Source organism: Tyto alba, unplaced genomic scaffold (assembly GCF_018691265.1).
Source record: "Tyto alba isolate M040663 unplaced genomic scaffold, T.alba_DEE_v4.0 Super-Scaffold_7, whole genome shotgun sequence".
NCBI classification, from domain to species: Eukaryota; Metazoa; Chordata; class Aves; order Strigiformes; family Tytonidae; genus Tyto; species Tyto alba.
Window position 1 is genome coordinate 43,102,842 of NW_024881328.1, and position 22,288 is coordinate 43,125,129.

Here is a 22,288-nt window from a genome sequence, read left to right on the forward strand (position 1 = left end):
GGAACATCTACAGATCAGCTGGTTCAACCACTCTGCTCAGAGCCAGGTCAACTAGAGCAGGAGGTTCAGCACTGTGTCCCACAGGGTTCTGAGTATCTCCAGGATAAAGATCCTACAGCCTCCCCAGGCAATCTGCTCCAGGGTTTGAATACCTTCACAGTAGAAAATGTTTTGGGTTTTTTTAATAAATGGAACCTCTTGTATTTCAATTTGTGCCCTTTGCCTTTTGTCCTTTAAGTGTCACTGAGAAAAGGCTGGCTTCACCCCATACTCCTCCCCATCAAGTATATATACACATAAGCACTATCAGGTACTTATACACATCCCCCCGAGCCTTCTCCTCTCCAGGCCAAAAAAAAAATCCCAGCTCTCTCAGCCTCTCCTCATACACTGGATGGTCTAGTTTCTTAGTGACCTTCATGTCCCTTTGCTAGACTTGCTCCAGTAAGTTCACATTGTTTTTTTAACTGGTAACCCAGAACTGGGCACAACACTCTGGATTTGGTGACCACCTCCCCTGACCTGCTGACAAAACCCCTCTTCTTCATGCGACATCCCAGTGGCATCCTTTGCTGGCTCACATTCAACTCTGTGTCCCTCAGGAGACCCAGGTCCTCCTCTGCATAACTTTCTAGACAGTTAGCTCCCAGTGTAGATGAGTGCCTGCAGTTATTCCTTCCCAGCTGCAGGACTCCGCATTCCCTTTTGTAGAACTTGATGAGGTTACCATTTCTCACCATTTCTCCAGCCTGCCCAGGTTCCTCTGAATACCACCAAAAACATATGGTGTGTCAGCCACTCCTCTCCCAGTTTCTGCATCACCTGCAAATCTGGTGAGGCTGCAATCCGTCCTGTTATCCATGTTTTAAACCCAGTCCCAGTTTCCTCCTCTGGTACACGCTATTAGTTACTGGCCTCCAGCTGGACTTTGCATTGCTGATCACAACCCTCTGAGCCCAGTTCAGCCACTTTCCGATCCATTGCCCACATATCTAATCTATACTTCACCAGTCTGTCAATGAGGAGGTTGAGAGACAGCACTGAAAGCCTTGCTGATGATAAACAATAGTCATTGCTCTCTGCTCATCCACAGAGCTAGCCTTCTATGAGGAGCTGGCTATCAGGTGTTTAAGTGTGATTTCCTTTTCATAAAACTATGACGACTGTTATCCATCACCTTCACATCTTCAGACATGGCTTCCAGGAGGATTTGCTCCACCACGCTCCTGCAGATCAAGCTGAGGCTGACTGGCCTATAGCCTCCTCCTTGCCCTTCTTGAAGACAAGAGCAACATTTGCATTCTTTGAGATTCAAAAGGGAGCGGGTCATTTAAGGCAAGTAGGACAAGCCCTGCTGACCCATTATTTACCTCACACCTCATGCTGCAAGATCACAGTCTGCCTGAAAGACCTCCACTCTTCATCAGAATGCTCACCCACATTTCCAGGGAACTACAGGAGCTGCTGACTGACAGGACACAAACAATACACAGAATACATGTTCTTTAACATATAAGCAGAACCAAAGCCTTGAAGAAAAACTGGAAGTCTCACAGCTTGGGGTTGGTCCTTGATGCATGGAACAGCAAGGTGCTAAGCACCTTATGAACAACTCTGAATATTTAAAGGAGTCCATCTTCCAAGCAGGCATTTTTGTTTCTTTCTTAAAAAAAACAAGCTACCACACTTCAAATGGATTACAACAAAATAACTTCCTTTTGCATGCAAGTCACTTACATCGCTTGTGGATATAGCCTTGCTTAAACATTGCATCCAGAAACACAAAGTCACTGTAGGGAGAGCGCTCCATCACCACACCTTGGCCTGCAATTGAAAGCAAGTTCCAGTCAGCAAGGCTCAAAGAGACTGTTGGCAACAAAATTTAAAGAAAACACTACTCTTATGGTCAATTTCCTGAATGCTTTTCTAAGAAATTTTAAATAAAAGAGCAAGGTTTTGGCTCACACAATGTACAGGACATATATGCTGAACATGCCTGTCTCACCCATATATTCTCCTACTGTGCCTGTCACTACAGTAGCTAAGTACTATTATATTTAAGGAGTACATTTATATATGTCTCTGAAACTTTCTGGCACCCACATCTTTTCATCTTTTTTGGAAAACACTTACTAAAGCACAAGCAACAGGTAAATCAGTGCTGGTATAGGAAATCTCTTCTCACCAGAAGACACTAAAATTATAACAATACCACCACAAAACAGTATTTAATGAAATCAGAAAGACTGAACAATAGACACCACCAGGAACTAAGCCTAGGGAGAGTTTTAATAAGGCTGTACTACTCACAGCTATCTAGGAAGGTTTAAAATGTCCTCTTGAAAACAGGATGATCTTATTTTCAAACCAGCCTCACCAGGGATTGCCAAATTAAAACTAATGAAATTGGTAACTGGTACATACTTCCTTTGTTAGAAATTATATAAGATACTGTTCTAACAGAAAATGTGGAAGGTAGTTTTCTAAATGGGCTGTTAACCTGTACTCACTAAGGGGGAAAAAAAAGATATAAAATGCTTAACAATGTAAAAGCTTTTCATTTTAAAATGCAGATACTAGCAGAGGACTTCAAGCCAGCTTACTCACAACTTATATCCAGAATTTCATTTAGAAATTAAATTCATTTACTGTGAAAGCTAACCTGTGGTCAGCAGATGCTCCAACGCATCAGCATACTGTAAAACACGATTACCAAACAGCCAAGCTTGCAGTCGATACGAGTGTCCATCAGGGCATTTCGGATCATTGTAAAACCTCTCTAGGTTACAGAAACCATTAAATTTCTCAGGCAGCAGCGTTCCATCTCCTGAGATCCTGTCTATGTAATGGATGTCTGCTTCTGGGAAATATTTCATTCCTGACAAAAAAGAAACCCACAACAGAGCACGAATCAAAAGAATGTTTTGTTCATTTACTGTAAGCAACTATTCAGTTCCTTTAAATATACAGCTGTACTTTAAACAGCTCTTGAAAACATCACAAAATCCTTTGGTCAATCACATCACAGAGGGCAGAAGAACCCTACTCTGAACTACTGCCACCTTTCACTCCCTCAGTGAGGGCCGAGCTACAGTTCTAAGCAGAATCTTTTTGCCACCAATCCCCACAGTGACCTTGATGCTCTGCGTACACCCATGCAGAAAATCCTAACTCTCAGGCTGCTCAGTGACTCTGCCAGAGCTAGAAGCTCAGTGAGCAAATCGACTTCATTAGAATTGAAATTTCATTCACAAAAAAAACATACCTACATCAGTATCCCATAGATCTGACAAACGGCCCATTTTCATCTCAAGCTTCACCAACATTTTATTCTCCCGTTATCTATAAGCCCTCTGCATTAACTGTAACATTGCCTAACTAACAATTTCCTAGTGAAGAACTGCTGGTTTGGTGAACTAACTTTTTTTACACAAGAATCACAATTACACTGCTAAATTCTATTATCTATTGGATAAATAGGTAAAATAAGAGGTACCTAGTTTTTCTGCTATCTGTTGTGCAAGCTTGCCCTTCCCAGAAGACAAGTTGCCCTCCACTGTAAAGATTTTGCTGTATTCATTGAGTTTTTTTGTAGTTCTCTCTCCCAACATATAAGCCAGCCAACCATACTGCAAATTCTGCTCAGGGCTGACATGAATTCTTGCCTGAAAGAAAGCACAACAAAATTAGCATATTTCAGTTGTCTTAGCTGAACTAGGCACGCTCAAAGCGCAGCTTTTTCACACCATCTGCACATGCATTAAGGTACACACTTGCCCATCTAATACAAAGAATTTTCACCCAGTAAAGTTAGCACTGCTATTTCAGCTCAGCAGCTGAAGCGGTATTTAGGCTGAGTACCTGTTTATGAAATGCAAGGCTTGGGCAGACAGAAACCATGAAACAGTTTTCAGTGCCTTTAAAGCTTGAAGCAGAACTGCTCCAAGTCTACACAATGACTGAAACCTCCCAGACTTCCTGAAGGCCGCAGACACACGATGTGCCCTGCACTCCCAAGGGAGACCCCAGAGTAGGCTTTTCCTCGCATTTTTCTCCGTTTGCTGTTGGGTGGATACTAACGTTAAACGCTCTCCCAGCCTCTCAGGAGAGTTAGTTTCATTTCTGCGCAGAACAGCTCCTGGACAGCGGTGAAAAGAAACACCCGCCTGGCCTGTGAACCTGAAGGCTCCACCTTACTGAGCCCCGCCCAGCAAAGACACCCTGGTAAAAACCGAATCAGCTTATTTTGAGCAATGCGGTGACCTCGCTTACACACACGAGATTTTATTCTTTAAGATTCTCCTGCTTGCACAGCCAAAGATCCCGCTCACAAGCTGAAGGTCGTCACCCCCCCGCTCTGGCCTCCGGAATTTATCTGTGCGTCTACCGTCAATCCCCACTTCCCTCACAAGCGTCCCGGCCGCCCCCCCCGCTCCCAACCCTCACCCTGCCCCGCCGGGCACCCCAAGGTGAGCCCACCCAGTCGCGCTGAGGGGCGGCCGCCGCAGAGCGGGGGCAGCGCGGCCGGGCGCAGGGACCGACCGACCGACCGACCGACCGACCGACCGACCTCCCCCCGGCCCCGGCCCCGGCCCCGGCCCCGGCCCCGCTCACCGCCGGCGGGACGGCGCTCCCCAGGCGGCCCCGGGCGGTGGCGGCCGCGGCCCGGCCCAGCTTGCCCAGGCGCAAGGACATGGCGGCGGCGAGGAGACAGGGCGGGCGCGGGGAGATGACGTCACGGTAGAGGCGGAACGAGCCCGCGACGGGTAGCGGGGGGGCGGGTCGTTCAGCCCTCGGACACGCCCCCTAGTCAGCGGCCACGCCCCCGGGTCGCCCATGGGGTTCGGCAGGCAGAAGGCCGGCAGGCAGGCAGACGGACAGACGGACGGGCGGGCGGGCGGGCAGGCAGGCAGGCAGGCAGGCAGGCAGGCAGGCAGGCAGGCAGGCAGGCAGGCAAGCAAGCAAGCAAGCAAGCAAGCAAGCAGCACGCAGGCAGGCAGGCAGGCAGGCAGGCGGACGGACGGACAGGCAGGCAGGCAGGCAGGCGGATGGATGGACGGACGGACGGACAGGCAGGCAGGCAGGCAGGTGGACGGACAGGCAGGCAGGCAGACGGACAGGCAGGCAGGCAGGCAAGCAAGCAAGCAGCACGCAGGTAGGCAGGCGGACGGACGGACGGACAGACGGACAGACAGGCAGGCAGGCAGACGGACAGGCAGGCAGGCAAGCAAGCAGCACGCAGGCAGGTAGGCAGGCAGACGGATGGACGGACAGGCAGGCAGGCAGACGGACAGGCAGGCAGGCAAGCAAGCAGCACGCAGGCAGGTAGGCAGGCAGACGGACGGACGGACGGACAGGCAGGCAGGCAGACGGACAGGCAGGCAGGCAAGCAAGCAAGCAAGCAGCACGCAGGCAGGCAGGTAGGTAAGCAAGCAAGCAGGCAGGCAAGCAAGCAAGCAAGCATCAGGTAGGTAGGCAGGCAAGCAAGCAGCAGGCAGGTAGGTAGGCAAGGAAGCAAGCAAGCAAGCAGCAGGCAGGTAGGTAGGCAGGCAAACAAGCAGCAGGCAGGCAGGCAGCAGACAAGCAGGCGAATGTGCAGGCAGGAGGTCAGTGGGCAAGCGGAGAAGTGGGCAGGCAGCAGGCAGGCAGGAGGACAGGCAGCAGGCAGGAGAGTGAGCAGGTAGGCAGGCAGGCAGCAGGCGGGCAGGAGCGCCTTGCCACACAGACAAGCATGCCGTTGGGTGGAAGCTCCAGGGGCAGGAGGGAGCCTTGCTCTTTCTCCATGCCAAGTTTGCCCTGGGGAAGTCCTGGTATGGGCAGAGCTGGCAGGGGGCAGGCAGCACCAGGAGCAAGGAGACACCAGCCTCTCCCAGGCGCTGTGCCCAGCAAACCATGGCTTCCTCGCACGCAGAAAGTCACTTCCCTGGCAAATGTTGTTCCCTCAGCAAGTCCCAAGGTGCTGGGAGGAGAGCTGGTGGTGGGACAGTGACACCAGTGCCACTGGTGGTGGCTCCTTGGGTGTTGATCCCTCAGCCAAAACGGTCAAGAGGTCTCATGCCAAAGCCCCTCACGCTCCCCCTGCCCACTGGGTCTGTGAGTCAGGAGGAGTGGGATGTCCAGGGCTTGAGCTTTGGGGCAGCAAGCCACGTCCCACTGCAGATTAACTGCTTATCCCTGGTTCTGCTGCTGCGATAGGATGTGACCCGGCACCAGCCATGTTGTGTCCGTCATGTCACCCTCCGCCAGCCACCATGCAACCAGATGTGAAGGGCACAACCCGTGTGCTCCCCGCTCCCCCCTCTTCCAGACTGGTGGGTACTGGGCATGGCAGGCTCTTGCAATGAAAGGCGCCTGTGTCTGTCTATCCACACCATTCACGACTGGCAAAGGCCAAGAGGTGGAAATCAAAATCTACCACCTCTTTAAGCTGTATGGGAGCCTGTGATCTGGGCCAGCTTCCAGTTCCGCATCTAAAACACTTCCTGCCATATGCTTTGGGCCTTTGATCTGGGTTCTTTGCTAGCTGGGGACAGCGTGACACCTTCCTTTACTGCCACCCCTGAGTGATGCCATCCTTATCTGCACCCTTCCATGTCTCGCCGTTCTCCTGGGAGAAGAGGACAGTGAAGATTCACCGAGCCCCCCATATGCATTTGTTAGTCTTCGTGGTGCCACCAGCTGTTCCCAGCCTGGGCTTGCTTTGCCACCATGGAGAGAAGATCCCTGTTGCTCTCTGCAGAGAAAAGGGCATCTGCCTGGTGTTTCTCACCGATGCCCTCTGCCTGCAGCTGGGACTGGGGGTGCTGGAGGTGAGGGGATGCTTTAACCACAGGGCAGGAGAAGACACATCCTGGAAAGCACAGTGATGCCCTTACATCAGGCAGAGGCAGCAGTGGTGAACCTGGCTGCTGCTCTTGGAGGTTTTGCTGATCTTTGCCACAAGATGGGGCTGGGTAATGCTGAAGGAAAGCTGCTTTCTCCCTGCTCACTACCGTGGCTTGTCCCATGGAACTGTGTTATGAGTACCAACAAGTCCCCATCTCACCCAGGGCTCGCTGGAGACTCTGAGAAAGGCTGACAGCGTTGCTGACATCTGGGGATATCACATTCAGAGCATCTTCTCTGTAGAAGCTGCTTCTGTCTCCGTACCGCTGCAATGCACAGCTGCTGGAAACCATGTGTGCAGTTTTACTTCCCCTTCTTTTTCGGTTTTGTGTTCCATGTTTGCCAACAGGAACACTGCAGAAACCACTCTGCTTCAGGAAGCTTTTGGAGCAAATTTGCTTTGCATCTGAAAAGATCCATCTGCTTGGCCAGTCTGACCTCCCATGTTGGTCAAGGAGCAGAAAACTGCAGAGAAACCTCTGAATGAACCAGAGACTCTGGCTTTCTAATGCTCAGCTCTTGACCGAGCTTTGAGGTCTTGGAAATGCCTTGTTGAAACAAATGAGGGGAAGACGAAGCATCAAAGAGATGTTAGAGTGGGAAGGGAAGGCTGTACCCCATACCAAGTGTCTCCCTTGTACCTAAGACCCTGATCCGTGGGCTGGGTTTTCTTTCACTTGCTGGAAAAGAAACTCCTCTAGAAAAGGGAGTAAGTGGAGTCTTAGTGCTGCCTCGTGCTGGCTTGCAAAGCACGTCCACTGCCACTCCAGACCAGCTTGGAGAGCTGAGTGGGCAGAAAACTATTGCTGTCACCTGCAGGGTTAGTCTCTGCAATGCTCTGCTGATGTGGCAGGGCTCGATGCTGCTCCTAACCTGTGACCGGTCTCTGCCCAACCTATTCCCCCATAATCAGATTTCTTTGTCTATTTTTCTCCTGCTTTCAACCGCCACATAATTCCCAGCCTGCTGTCTCCTCAGGGACTGACATCACTTGTGGGTGAGCAGGACAGCTCCTCTGGATCTTGCACCCCTTTGCTCCCCAAAACTCTGCCTGCCTGTGACCCCGGGCTCCATAACTACCCTCCAGCCCTGGGGATTCTGAGTGTTGACTCCCACCCGCCTCCTCCCCAAGCAGCCTCAGGGACATCTTAGTGACTTCCCCATGCCGTGTCCCTGCCCCGGCTCGGTGTCACCCTGAGGTAGCTCCGTGGTGACGTGTGGCACCCACAGCACTTCATAAGGGACACCTTCCTGCGTGAGGGCTGGTGGTGGACCATCTGCCAGGGCTCTGCGGGCACCAGCGGGTCTTAGTAGCCTGGGCCAACCTCATGCTCTGCTCACGGCTCTGTGGGCTCCATTTCATGTCAGCCTCAAGCACATAGGCTTGGGCTTAGGCTGTATCCTTACTTGTGTCTATCTCTGCCCTTCTCTAACCTCCCTGCACATAGGTGGACCTTGGACCTGCACTGCAGGAAGCCTTGTCCCCAGTCCTGTCTCCCAGATGGACCTTGGACCTATGCTGCAGCCTCACTTCTTGATCAGCCTCCATTTCCCGCTGCTTCTGGGCTCCCCCACGTTCTCCTTAGCTTACCTTGCCTGGGGCTGTCACCAGAGGCTGCCCATGCTGCCACCAGTTCACTTGGGTGTTTCATCAGGGAGGGCACCCGTGGCCCCCCAGGGCAGCCCCACTCTCCTTGCTCCTTGGCAGGGAGTTGGGATGGAAGGGACTGTTGTCACTCTGCTGAGCGACGGGTCCTCAATTACACACTGGACCTATTTCAATACTAGAGATGAGGTATTTTTTTCTTTTTCAGCTCAGGCACCTCCTTGGCTTCTGAACTGGACAAGAGCCTTTCCTTTCTGTCATCTCTTGCTGTCCTTGAACTCAGGCAATCACAGTCAGACTTACCTCTAAGGATACTCTGGCACTGGATGGCCAAAAGTCAGTGCCCTGCTGAAAGCCAGTAACAGATTTTTGACCCTCCTAGCTATCATACAAGGGGCTGTGAGAAGTCCTCATGCTGGAGTTCATGAATATCATCAAAGACAAAGCCGCTCTACCAGTTTTTGCTGGGTGAAGGTTTGCCCCTACGTTGCCCTGACTGGGTTTAGGCACTTTTCTCACAGGAGAGGCAGATGCAGGCAAACTGGTATAAACCCACAGACTCTCATTTCTGCCTTTTGCTTTGATAGAGCTGCCCAGCCAAGTTCCACAGTTGGTGAAATCTGGATCCAGGGATGTCCACAGCAAGCTTCCCCACGGCTGCAGAGCAGGCAGCTGGTCTCCAGAACTGCCCTGTCCAAGTGGGCCAGTTTTGCAGCATGGAGATTGTTTTATTCTGCCTGGGCTGATGTCTCTCTCAGTATCTGTACTCTCATTTGTCCAAGTTCCCTCTCCACCATGCTTTGAGCACTTGCCCAACATCTCAAAGCTTCCCTGCCTGCAGGTGAGCCCACATGAACAGCAGGGACAGCCCCAGCGACATCCTGAGTTGTTCACCCACAGGATCGTGTGCTTCAGATAACCTCCCTGCTGACCCACTTTGATGCCTCGTGCCTTTCCTGCTGCAGCTGGGAGGTTGGACTGGAGACCCACGAAAGTCCCTTCCCACCAAGACCCCCTGAGCCTGTGTACAGAGGGTGATGAGCAATCCGAGGGAGAAAACAGGTATAGCTGTATGGGTTGCCTCTTGTTCAGTACAGGTCCAGGCACCTAATTTTGGGGCTCTAGGTCTTGCTCCATCTCTGACAAAAGATGGCCAAAAGAGGTAAATATGGTGTTTTTTTTCCCATAGGAAACCTGGCTGTAGATGTAGGAAAGCAATGTAGAGCTGCTTTGGAAAGGTACCAGGGTTTATAGGAGCTGGGTACGAGAAGTCCAGGGGGGCGAAAAGGGGCTGGAGGGCTTTGGCTGAGCAAGAAACCATGTATGCGCTTCCCAAACCTGGGGGTGTCCCACGGGGTCTGGAAACTGCCCTCCCCCAGCCACTGAGACACCTGGGAGCTGGGAACCTTCCTCTCACAGCTCCCCTCCTCCGCTTGATGGAGACACTGGAGTGCAATTTCCAGGGCTGAGCTGGATCTTTGCCTGCCTTATTAAAAAGCATGGCTAAATTACTGGTTCTCTATGTATGGTCTAGGAAGGTCATAAACAAATGTATTAACACACTTCCCATCAAACTGACATCAGCTCTGCTGACATGGGACATTTTTGATACCATTAGCTGCTTCTGCTTTGCCCCTTGGCAAGAAGTGATCAAGTTTCATTTCAAGAATTTATCCCTGGAATTTGCAAACAGCTTAAAAAAAAACAACCAACCAACCAACCAACCAACCAACCAAAAAAAAAAAAAAAAAAAAACCACAACTCACATACAATGTGTCTGGGTCTAGCTTTCTATCCTTAACAGCTGTGTCTTCAAGATGCTGACACATCAGGTAAATCTTCCCAGTGAGAGAGCAGGAAAAACTCAGCAGTGGAGGCTGTGGGGCTGGCAGGATGCTGAAGGGGTGACCAGAGCAGGGGACAGGCTGACTCTTGAGGACCATTGCTTGGTGCTCCTCTGCACCCACGTGGGAATAAAAGACCTGTTCCTTCAGCACGCAGAGGTGTTTGACACTGACATCCTCAATAGGGTGTGAATAGTGAGGAGGCTGTGTTTGGTGAGGGTTACTCATCCTAGGGAGAATGCCAAAGGGGTCTTCCAGAATGGATCAATAAAATAGCAGGTCCTGTTCAGTGTAGGTAACTGTAAAAGTGATGCAGGTGGGAATATTCTCTCCCACCCAGGCACATAACACATGGGGCTCTGAGCCGAGCTTTTACTGCTCAGGAACGGTGTCTTGTCTCTGAAAAATGTCTGCCCAGCAAGGATCAAAAAAGGAAAGCAGTGAGGAAAGGTGGAGAGAAGAAAGTAAAGGACATCATCTCGCACTGGTCCAAACCCACAGTTTTCTCATCATCCTTCTCATCTCAGAAAGGACGTGGTGGAAGAGAAAGGCAAACAAGGACAAAGATCCTAATGACCACTTGAGTGGTGGAAGCCAGGTTATGAAACCAGATCAGTGAAGGTGGGGTTTTGTGCAGTGATGGTTGGGCTATGCAACTAGTTACCAAGCCCTGCTAAATGTTCACTCAGATTCCAGGGGAGCCTGGAAGAGCATTACTAGGTAGAAGCCATGTCTGGCTGAGGAAACCCCCTGGGCTGAAAACAGTTGGAGGCCAGGAAAGTCCTCAGGGGAAATATCACATTTGCTTGTCCCGTTCTTAGTCTTCCTGTGGCCACTGCTGAATACAGGACAGACTCTGCTCCCACCACACCTCTGCTCTGCCATGGCACAGAGCTACCTATCCTGCCAAAGCAGCCATGAAAGCACGTGGTGGTCCACCATGCTTTCCTCCCACTGGGATGTGAACAGGCTTGATTTTTAAAGCAGACAGTTTGTGGCAAAACCAAAACCATGGCTAGATGTGATGCCTCTGTGGCTTTTTTAACATGGTTGCCTGCCTCTGTCACCCCTCTTTTCACAACAGCAACTGAAGGTGGCTCTTGGGTGGAAGAGCAAAATCTTTGGGCAACATTAGCTGAAGGGAATGCAAAATGAGGGGCAACAGGCTGGCTGTTCCTAAAGGGTCATCAGCGAGGAGATCCAGCTCTGGGAGGTGGGGAGGCTTATCTTGCAAAGCCCTGGCATGCAAGGGTACCTGCAGGATGAGGAAAAAGGGAATGTTTATTCCATGGCACGGGACAATTAATGATTTCATTGCTTCTTTCTGCTCAGTTTTTTATTTTTCACTGGTGACTGCGTGACAGAATATCTTGATGTTGAAGCAGAGCAGTAATTCAGGTGCCTCCAGTTCTGCATTGTCTCTCTGGCTGTGGCTGTCTGGCAGGACCGCATCTCCTGGGCTACACAGGAGGGACAACACAGCCACCAAGCGTGATGCATGGAGACTCGTGATACAAGCCTGCAGGTGAACGTGGTCCTGCAGGCATTGCAGCAGGAGAGAAGCACGGGAACTGCTCTGAAATGGTCACCTTCTGCAGAAAAAGGAGGTGGCCCGTAGGCATGGTGGCTCTCAGGATTTGGTGGCCCCATGGGCATGGTGGCTAACAGTCAGAGTGGCCCATAGGCACAGTGAGCTGTCAGCGTGGCGACTTTTGGGGCACGGTGACACCCCAGAGACGGTGACCCTCTGGACACAGAGACTTCGGGGCTGTATTGGGATTGCGTGGCCAGGTTTTGGTAGCGGGGGGGGGGGGGAAGGGCTACAGGGGTGGCTTCTGTGAGAAGGTGCTGGAAGCTTCCCCCATATCCAACAGAGCCAATATCAGCTGGCTCCAAGATGTACCCACCGCTGGCCAAGGCTGAGCCCATCGGTGACAGTGGAAGCGCCTCTGGGATAACGAATTTAAGAAGGAGGAAAAAAAAACCTGCGGTGAAAGAAAGGAGTGAGAATATGTAAAACAACTCTGCAGATGCCACGGTTGGTGTTCCAGGTGCTGGAGCAGAGATGCCCCCACAGCCCGTGGTGAGAGGACAGGCAACCTGTGGAACTCCACGGTGGAGCAGATGCCCTCCTGCAGCCCGGGGAGGACCCCACGCCGGAGCAGGGGGATGCCCAAAGGAGGCTGTGACCCCGTGAGAAGCCCACGCTGGAGCAGGCTCCCGGCAGGACCTGCGGCTCCGTGGAGAGAGGAGCCCACGCCGGAGCCGGTTTGCTGGCAGGACTGGTGACCCCGTGGGACGGACCCACGCTGGAGCCGCTCCGAGGTCCTCGGTGGTGGGGGCGGTGCGGGGGGCCGGGGCGGGGAAGGGGCCGGGGCCTCCCCCCCCCCCCCCCCGGCCATCGTCCTTAAATCCCGCCTCCAGGCACGGTCCCACGGTCCCCCCACGCCCCCCCCGTCGGTGCTCGGCGCTGCAGGCGGGATGTACGCCGGGAGGAAGAGGAAGAAGCCGGTGCCGAAGAGGTGGGTGCGGGTGCTCCGAGAAGGGTGTTTCCACCAGAACCCCCCGGGGGAAGCAGGTTGGCAGCGGCTGGGCGAGGAGGGGGAGCCGGGGCAGGTGTGTGGGGCTGGGCAGGGTGTCAGGAAACCAGTCTGCGAGAGCTAAAGGGGTTCGGGGGGGGTTGCGTTAAACTGCTCTGATGTGAGCATTGGAGCAGCGAAAGAGACAGGGAGACAGCGTGCTTGGGCTTCTCTGTTTTAATTAGGGTTAATTGGAACTAATGCTTTGTAGGCTCTGGCGTGCTGGAGGAAAATAGAAATCCCGGGGATGACTGCCCTGTATCCCCAGGGCTCCTGTGAGGAGGCTCGTTGGAGGGTTTGGGATGCTCAGCTGTCCTCCGAGTTGCAAGCTGGCTTATGTTTCAGTGTCTGCATCAATCAAGTGTACAGCAATTACTATTTACCTAAAAGATCCCTATTTCTTAATAATTATTTAGCATGCTGCTCGATAGCTGTTGCATGATGCCCCCCTGATGTGTTGCTGGAGTTTCTGGCTCTGGGACCCCCATGCCTCCCCCCATACCAGCTCTGAAGTCATATCAGCCTATTTACCTCAGGTTACTGGGTGTGTAGGAAATAAAAGCATGTATGTATTTCCAGAAGGCAGTGGGGGGAATCAGATGAGCTGAACCCAAGTCTGAGATGAATGAAGGAGCACCAATGTCATAACTCTAGGGTGAGAAGGAGAGCCAGGAGCCTCTCATGGGTGTTCATGAGAGAGCCTTAAAGAAGTGTGAAAATGTGAAGGGTAGTTGCTCTGCCTCAAACCTTTCTCCTGCTCACCTCAGAGTGGTGAATCCAGCCCCGTGGTGGGGCTGATGTGACCAGACTGAGAATTTGGGCTGGATTTGTGTGGCTCGGGGTGCGGGAGAAGGTGTCCCTTCGAAGCAGAAAGGACCTCAGTTCCTGGTGCTGCCAGGCCAACCTTGGGAATCGGAAGAGATTATTTTCCTCTGTGACTGGGCAAGATCTCGCAGCAGGATCCTGCTGGGAGAGGTCAGGCAGAGCAGGGCCGGGGGCAGCGGGATGTGCAGCCAGCCGGAGGGGAGGGAAGGTTGGGGTTAGGGAGTTCTCTGGTCCCTTTGCAGTTTGCTCAGGGCTTTTTACTTATTAAAAAAATTAGTAAAAATTAGGAGACAATAGATCAGCTCAGGCAACCTCAGCTGTTGTTAGCAGTTAGTATCACTTGGTACTTGCCAGCTTGCAAAAGTGATAAACTTCCTGCTGGGTTCCCTGTTCAAAGGGCAGCTGGGGAAAAACAACACTGCAGCGGCAGCACAGCCTTTGCCCCGCTGGGAGCAAAGCTTTCCCTGCAGCTCTGCTCCAGCCCATCTACACAGGGGTTAGCAGCTTTTCTCAGCAACTTCATCGTGAACTTTGTGGCACGACCACGCTGAGCTTTGCACCGTATCCATTTCATAAGACTGTGCCGCGTTAGGGGTCCTGCAAACAGAATGGGGGCTCAGACCTCTTTAAAAATGCCTTTTTCCTTGCTTGTTGAGTGGATGTCGAGCTGCTTTGTTGAACCCAGGGGTTGTGCTTGGGTAGCAGCGCTCCCTGGGACAGCCTTGCGCAGTGAGAAATGTCATACCCTGCAGTGTTCAGCTGTGCAGATTCTGTGGTGGCTAATAAGGTGGCTGTGCTCAAGCCAATGCCTTCCCCTTGGTTAAGCACGTGTGTTGGGGGCTGGCGGTTTTCCTGGCCCTGCCTGCCAGCTTGCATGGAGCTCCTGGGAATTTCATAGCTGCCTGGCAGAGGGCGAACAAATTTGTCAGCAGTGAGCACCTGGAAGCTGTTTCCCTGTGGCATCCTCAAGGACGGGGAAGTGTGAAGCCTCTGGCCCTGGGAGTTCCTGGGTGCAGCGTTTTCCCACGGAAACGGGCTGCCAAAAGAGCTGCCAGGCATCACCAGAGCCGCCTTCCTCTTCGTCACCCTTCCTCTCAAGAGCGGCCATGAAGCACCCTGCCTGCCTCAGATGGGGACATGCAGGAACAGAGATGTTGGGGTGTCCTCCTTTAGCCTTCTGGTGCTTCGCTGCTGGCTGTGGCACCCCATGTGTCCCAGCCAGTGCTTGGCCAAACGATCCAAGAGACCCTGTTACATGTCTGCATTTTGCCCCCTCCCATAGAGAGCAGCATTCCTTGCTCATCTCCAGGCTCATTTTCTCTTCATTATATCTGTTTGTGGCCTGTATTGGGACAGTGAGCAGGCAGAGGACTTCTCTTTAAAGGATATCTGAGGAAATTCAGGATAATTTTCTTTACCTCTCTCTTACTTTTTTTTTTTTCTTTTAAAATCAGAGTCAAAGGAGAACTATTTCATTTTTTCCTTCCTGAGGAGTGACTGTGATTTCAAAAGTGTTTAAGCCGCTGGCTAATGGGGTACATAAAAGCACTGGTGCCAGTGTGTTTTGCTCAGCTTGTAAGAATGAGTTTGGTGATGAGTTGTACCCACTCTCTGAGAAACAGGGTATATCCCTCCTGATGTTTGTTACAAAACAGCATGATTGAGCTTTTCTGGAAAAATGCTACAATTTTCCATTCATGCTTAGAAGACCCCTTAATAGCTCTCTGAAATGAAAATTCAAGAGACACCTCACTGCATTTCATTTAATGCTTATTTCCTCTCTTGTCACACATGCAGGCAGCCCTGCCAGACAAGATTTGAGAGTGGTGGTAGAGGGGAGAGCTTAAATTGCTGCTAAATACTGGCAGATCCTGTTATCTGAAGCTACTTTATGAAGCAAGGATTCCTGCAGAGAGGGAGTTTGTGGTTAGACGAATTAAATCAAAATGATGAGTTGCATGTTAGGGGATGCAGTTGAACCAAATACAGAGGGAGGGGTCTGAAGGGTTTTTCTTTGAGCTAGAAAACTCAAATCAGCATTAAAAAACCAAAAGAGACAAGGTGACATCCGAGACTCATTAAAGTTATTAACTAACCTCTTATTGCTGTAGCTGGGACTTCACTTGTAGTGTGTGAAATAACTGCAGCTGATAGAGTTGGGTTCCCATGTCAGCCTAAGGCAGGTAAGAGCTGCTCTTGTGGACCCTCCTCCTTGGTCCCAGAGCCTAAGTTTTCCATCAGATGTTGGTTTTGGTTGGAAATGCTCACCTGGAAGGATCAGAAATCAGAATATTGGAAGGGATTTTTTTTTTTTTTTAATCTACATTTTTTTTTTTCTTTTAAAAAAGAGGCTGCTTTATGAGGGCTGTGCCCTAGACCACCCTGTGTAGTATCTCTTTGTCCAAATCCTGTTGTTAACTTTCACATGTGCTCCTCTTTGTAATAATCATCATTAAAGCAATTGGTTCAGGCTGTGAGCAGTCAGAAGAAACTTAAAAGAAGCTAATTGAAATAAATTCAAATAAAAAAAATATTTCTGGACCTTCCTGCTTTCCATCCTTGCTATTTGTTAGCATGCTCATTGCCAAGGCCTGGCCGAGAGCTGCTCAGTCCTGGGCAGGCAGAAAAGCCAATATGAACCTTCTGAGCAGCTCAAGGTAGTTCTTTTTGTAGTGAGAACCTCGTGTGAGCATGTGGAGCGTGGGAAGGGTATGGGATGAGGAAGAAGAGGAGAAAGGGCAGACAGAGCAGAGTGGGGGTGGAAAAGTCTAACCAGACCTCCAAGAGATGCTCTGATGGCTTGTAGGTCTCTGCCCTCAGTATCCTTTTCCCTGCCAGGTCTCAGTGGTGGGAGCAAGGCTTGTAGTATTCAGCTGGGCTGCACGTTAAGGTGCCCATCTGAGGATCACCCCGCACTCCAGCTGGAGAACATCATGCCTGGAGCTGCACAAGGTGGCCAGTGGGAATGGCCGTGTCTCCTTCAGCCTCGTGGGCTTGCTGGAGCTTCTCTTGCTGCTGCATGGCCTTACCTTGGCCACCTGATGTTTTAATGTTGTTGTGGCTGCGCTAAAGTCACCACTGGCTTTGGAAAGAGCCTGTTGGACAGGTCCAGTCTGGTTAAACTCTTTTGCCTCTCCAGCCCTAAACCACCACCCCCTGAGGGCGTGAAGTCCAACCCCTCCAAGCGGCATCGAGACCGGCTCAACCAGGAGCTGAACAAGCTGACTGGCTTGCTGCCCTTCCCTGAAGATGTGCGTAGCAGGCTTGATAAACTCTCCATCCTACGACTGGCTGTCGGATACTTGAAGGTGAAGAGCTACTTGACTGGTGAGTGCCCATGTTGTGAGGGGTGAAAAAGCCCCTGGGGTCAATCCCTGCTGCCCAGTTCACGTTCCACCCCAAGCCGTGTTTGCTTTGGGATGGAAAGTTGTGTCCTCTGGAAGCAGGATGATGAGCTGTGGTATCAGACCCCTTGTATGTTAATGCATCAGTGTTGTACCTTTAGCTGAGGTACTGATCTGAAAGTGCCCTGGAAAACTGGGGAGGAAAGTGCCACATCTCCAGAAATGTGGAGGAGTTGACAATGGTTGCTCAGAGGTGCTAAGCTCATGGGACATCTACCCCGCAGGCCTTCTCTTGCTGCCATGGCACAGATTTTATCCACATCCCCTCTGTAAGGAATCACCTTCATTTTTGGATGCCACACACCCAAATCTATGCCTCTTCAGTCAGTTATGGGTGCTTGGTGTCTCAAAAAAGCAATGTTCTTGGAAAAGTGAGACCACCTAGTTTGGTCTTGGAAACTGAGTCAGAGGGGTGGAAAGCAGGCAGGCAAGCGATTCAGTTATTGGGGGTATTGGGAGCTCTGACCTCATCACTTTTGGAGTGGGTGTCTGGCAGAGAAATGGCATCGTGGGTGGAAGGGAGCAGCTTGGGTGCTTGCCCTGCAGCTGAGATCTCCTGCAAAGTTTCTCCATCTACTTCTCATTAGCAGACATACAACCCCTCCTTTATGTCCAAAACCCCTCCTGTGTCCTACTCCCACCAGGCTGTAGAGAAGGGGGCAACAGGTAAAACAATGTGTCTTGCTGAACAGCAACATTTCCCTCCTCTAACTGGAACTACCCTTTATAAAAAAATTAAGTGGAAAATCCCTAGGGCTGCTGTCTCTGCTGGGCAGGTGGGGGTAGGAGGTGTTGCACAGGGATGCTCTGCTCCTTGAGGTTGGCAGGTTAAACAAGTCTACTCCTAAGGACCTTGTTTGGTTTGGCACCTTGTTGGCTCATTTGTCTCCCCTTTCTTCCTTTGATGGAGGAGTCTCATATGATGGTGCTTGCCACCTTCTCCCTGCCAGGCTCAGCTGTGGTGGGTCTATTCTACTCCTCTGATGAGCATTTCTATGAGATCGAGGGTGATGCCTCATACCCAGAGACCCCAGTTCATTTTTGTGGGATGGAGGGTTGAGTTGATATGCCTGGAAAACCAATCTCCTTGTGCTTGCCTCTCTGCCTTACTCCTGAAGCTGTAGCTCACACGTGGGGCTGCAGTGGGGAGATCTCTCCAGCAGAGCTAGTTTCTCAGGTGGGAACCAGAGCAGCTCCTCCCTGCTCCTCTAGCTCCCATCCCTGGGGCGGTGTTGGAGCATCACAACAATGTGTTGCCTCAGCAAAGGACTGGAGGGTGGCTGGCAGACTACCCGGTGTGGCTCTGAGTGTGGTGGACCTTCATTCTTGCCCTGGAGATGCTGAGTGTTTGGCCCCAGGTGAGGGCCTGACCTCTCTTGAGGTGTTAGCTGTTCCCTGAGCACCTCCGGCACGTCTTCAGAGCCGTCGGCTGCTGAAGGCTGGGCTGGGCTGGTGCTGACTGAGTCAGAAAGGCTGTGACCCAGCAGGACCCCAAAAGTCACGATGGAGACGTGAAGAGGCACCTTGTTGCGGAGGGAAGAATGTCTTGTGCTGGCTGCCTTTGCACAAGAGGGGTGATTGCTGCACGCACAGCTTTGGATGCGCTTTGGGTGGTGTGGGGCTCCTCAAAGGCAAGGTTGGGCTGAGAGCAAGCCTCGCTGAGCATCTCTTCCTCCATTGTCGCTTTTGGGGGAAATAGGATTCTCTCCCTGCCCATCTGAGATGCAGGGTGGGTAGTTGGAAAGGAAGGCAGCCTAGTGCAGTGAGGGAAAGATGTGATATTTTGGGGATGCAACAGGTCTTTCTGTCCAAGGCGGTGCTGGCATAGCATTAACCTACATTGCTTTCTCTACTGATGTTCCAGAATAGGCGGGGACCAGCCCTCCTTACTGATACAGCTGGACTCTGTGGCACATGTCTGGGCTAAGAGGGAAAATGGGGGTGCAGAGCCTGGCTGGGGGGGTTAGTCACTGCACTCCCATGAGTCACCACCCTCCCCTGCCTGCAAGCAGGACACAAACTGCAGGCTGCAGTGCAAAGAAAGCTTGAAAGGCTGCCAGGGATTGCTTTCATAACCTGCTTACAAAAGCAGTTGCTTAAACACCGTGGAGCAGTGGTCGGGGGCTGGGGTGACTCCTGCAGCTGCGGGAGGCATGGACTGGTGTGTGTGCATGGCGTGGCATGAAGGGGGGTCAGGACATACGGACAGAGATGTGTTTCATCTCCAGTGGCTCAGGCTCAAAGGGACAGGTGATGGACCCCGATGAAGGCAGAGCACATGGAGGGCAGGAAGCCATCAACATCTTTCTATACTTAATGGTTCCTTATCACATCTTCTCCCTTCCAGACTGAATAAACTTGGCTCCCTTAGCTTTTGCCCCATGCCAGGTTTGTAACCTGTCCCTCGGGGGCTCTCCCAGGGCCCTCTCCAGCTGGGGATGCTGGTCCCCAGGAGGAGACTCCTGTGCCAAGCTCTCCAGCTGGGACGCCTGCCTCTGAGCAGGAGCGGTTCCCACTGGATGCGCTCACCATGTGCTTCCCAGCGTGAGAGCTGCTTCAGAAAAGCAATCACCATTGCAATGGACTCACATTTGGTGGCAGCCTCGTCCCCTCCTTGGAGATCCGTTCTGCCAGGCCAATCACTCCCATTTGGCCGCTGTGCCTTTGATTTACACGCCCCGCTCCTCGCATTGCCAGTGTCTGCCCTGAAGTTCATCTTGTTTGACTTCAGATCATCCCACCGATTCATCGTGGTCGACCTCAGCCTGAGCCCTGCCTGATGAAGTCCCATGTCATCTGCAAGTCACGGCAGCCTGCTCGTGGTGAATCACATCAGGTGTTTCAGGGCGGAGATGGTGAAAGCCCTTGTGCCCTGCTTTCTGGTTCGGTTTTGCTGTCGTCTGCTTTCTGCTACGTGCAGGCTCCTCTCCTGCAGCAGGAGAGCATGGCATCACCCCCTGAGCATCCCTGTCCTCTGCTGCATCGACCTCTCTCCATCAGCAGCCCAAGCTCATTGCCTTGTCTCCAGGCAGCTTTAATTGGTGCCGTATTGATAAAGAATTCCTCTTTTTAAGCGTTTCTATCGAGTCTGGATGCTTGCCCTTTCTCCTAGGCAAAAGGTTAATAGAGTCTATGTGGAGCCAAAGTATGTGGTTATAACCAGTCTGGCAGGGAGGCGGATGCTGGCAGGTGACCCTGGATGTGTGCCTGCCTGGGCTGTGTCACAAGTTAAAAGTAAAAATCCCATGTACTGCTAGAGGTGGTTTATGCAAGAAACGCAGCGTGTGCCAAGGAGCCTGTCTGAGGCTCTGCCTCCTCTTGGCTTCATGTCTTTGGAGCAGATATTCAGGTCTTCAGGGCAGGAGACAGACTGTTGTGAAAGGCAGGAGGAATTAGCTGCTGCCAACCATTTGGTGGCTTTTTGTTAGCTCTCCCTCACCACTTTAAGTCTCTGGTACAGCCTGATGCATGGTTGTGCTTCTGGGAGTAGAGGTGAACCAAACTGGGTTTGGCCTTTTGTTGCTGGTGGTGGGTTTCTTGGATTATTTTTTTTTTTATTTTAATTTCAGATGTTGGGGGTAAGACTGGTAATACACGAGATGGACAATGCTTCTTCTGAACAATCCTCTGGTCCTCCCTGGCCTGTCTGCATTAGCTGGTATTTTCTCCTGCTGCCCCTGATACAGCTTTTTCTGGTTTGGAGATTATCCCAGGAAGACCCTGTAGAGGTGACAGGTCTTCAGCTGGTTTTTCTTGGGGGTGGTGAAAGGATTCACCCACCTTCCTCTCCAGATGGAGAGGACTACACTGTCTTGAAGAGCTTGCAACATCTGCTTGAGGTATCAGGGAAACTTCACTGGCATTTGAGCTGGCCAGGATTTGTGCTCGTGTCAAGAAGCTTGTTTGGACTGTGCCAGGTTTGCACGCAGGCTGAGCTTGTCCAACTGCAGCCCTTGGTTGGAGCTGCTGCGTTAACCCCTTTTGGTCTCTTAAGCCAGTCAGACCTGCTGCCTGGCCACCTGAGGTAGGAGAACCAGCACACAGCCTTCCCTGGATAGCTTCAGAGACCTGTGTAGGTCCCGCATGGAGGTTTTGCTGATAATTTCCTGAGAGCTTCGGGTTTTCCTGGAGCCCTCCCCTCTGACACCAGCAGACAGGGCTGTAGTAACTGGCAGGCTCACAAAAATGCATGTGGCACCTGTGGTGCTGGCCCAGGTCAAGGTAAATCATCCACCACGCAGATGCCATGAACAAGCAGCAACTGGTGGAGAAGGATCTATTTTAGAAATGTTTTATAAGACCTCCTCAAAGCAGGGCAGAAATGGTATCAACATCTGTGGATGGGCTGAAAGCTCAGGATGTATGGTTGGTGTCTTCTGACACTCGCGCTACAGCCTTCCTGATCTTGTGCTATTTTGGGAGGTGACTACTCTCCGTGGAAAAAATGACCAATTCTTGGTGTTTCCACCATTTTGCATCTCAGAGCGAGCATGGCTCTCACTTTGAGGGAGCAAGCCCAGCTCTTATTTTGGATATTAGATTTAGAGCTGGGTTTGCACAGATTTTTGTAAGGCTGCTTTACCTGAAGGACACAGCAAACAGGATTCATGGTGGGTTTGTGTTAAAATCTCTGTGACCTAGAGGCAAGTTTTGAAACACCGTGTAACTGAATCTGTTGTCCTTCAGGAAACTATACTCTGGCCTGGCTGTGTTGTGGCCTTTAAATCTGTCCTTCTGCAAGCCTGGATTTATATCCAGTGTCCAAATTCTCCTTTCAGGAGGAAAAATGCAGAAAACTGGGAGAAAAGGAAATTGCAAGTGGGCTCAGACTGATGTTCTGAGGGTCCTAATTTTTTTGTGCTCCCTCCAGCCACAGGACTGAGCTTCCCTGTGTTGTCTGAAAATTGTCTGGCTTCTTACATGAGGAGAAATGTGAGGAATGGGTTTCCAATGTTCTCCATCTTTGATATTTCTGATATATGGGTACAATGTGCCTCTGGCTTGGGAACAGACCTATTTAATGGGGTTTAGGAAGTCAGGCACCAGGGTCTGGGGCAGTGCCCTTGGTGGGACAGAGTGGAAGGCAACCCACAGTGGGTTTGGACGCTGGTGTCGCTGCCTGCTTATATGGTGGATGCTAGGGAA

General features: G+C 51.6%; 2 protein-coding genes across 2 annotated transcripts in view; one reads left to right on the plus strand and one right to left on the minus strand.

The window, feature by feature from the left end:
- Nucleotides 1–4,734, minus strand: part of NDUFA10 (NADH:ubiquinone oxidoreductase subunit A10) — a 42,762-nt gene extending 38,028 nt beyond the window's left edge. The window contains exons 1-4 of the mRNA XM_042784246.1: nt 4,615–4,734; nt 3,497–3,665; nt 2,663–2,878; nt 1,738–1,824 (exon numbers count right to left, since the gene is read on the minus strand). Coding sequence (XP_042640180.1) covers nt 1,738–1,824; nt 2,663–2,878; nt 3,497–3,665; nt 4,615–4,695 — 553 coding nt within the window. The 5' untranslated portion in view covers nt 4,696–4,734. The remainder of the gene's footprint in view (nt 1–1,737; nt 1,825–2,662; nt 2,879–3,496; nt 3,666–4,614) is intronic.
- Nucleotides 4,735–12,783: 8,049 nt separating this feature from the next.
- LOC104369337 (aryl hydrocarbon receptor-like) overlaps nt 12,784–22,288 on the plus strand; it is a 29,947-nt gene continuing 20,442 nt past the window's right edge. Inside the window, exons 1-2 of the mRNA XM_042784342.1 lie at nt 12,784–12,857; nt 16,879–17,066. Of these exons, the coding sequence (XP_042640276.1) occupies nt 12,817–12,857; nt 16,879–17,066 (229 nt within the window). The 5' untranslated portion in view covers nt 12,784–12,816. The remainder of the gene's footprint in view (nt 12,858–16,878; nt 17,067–22,288) is intronic.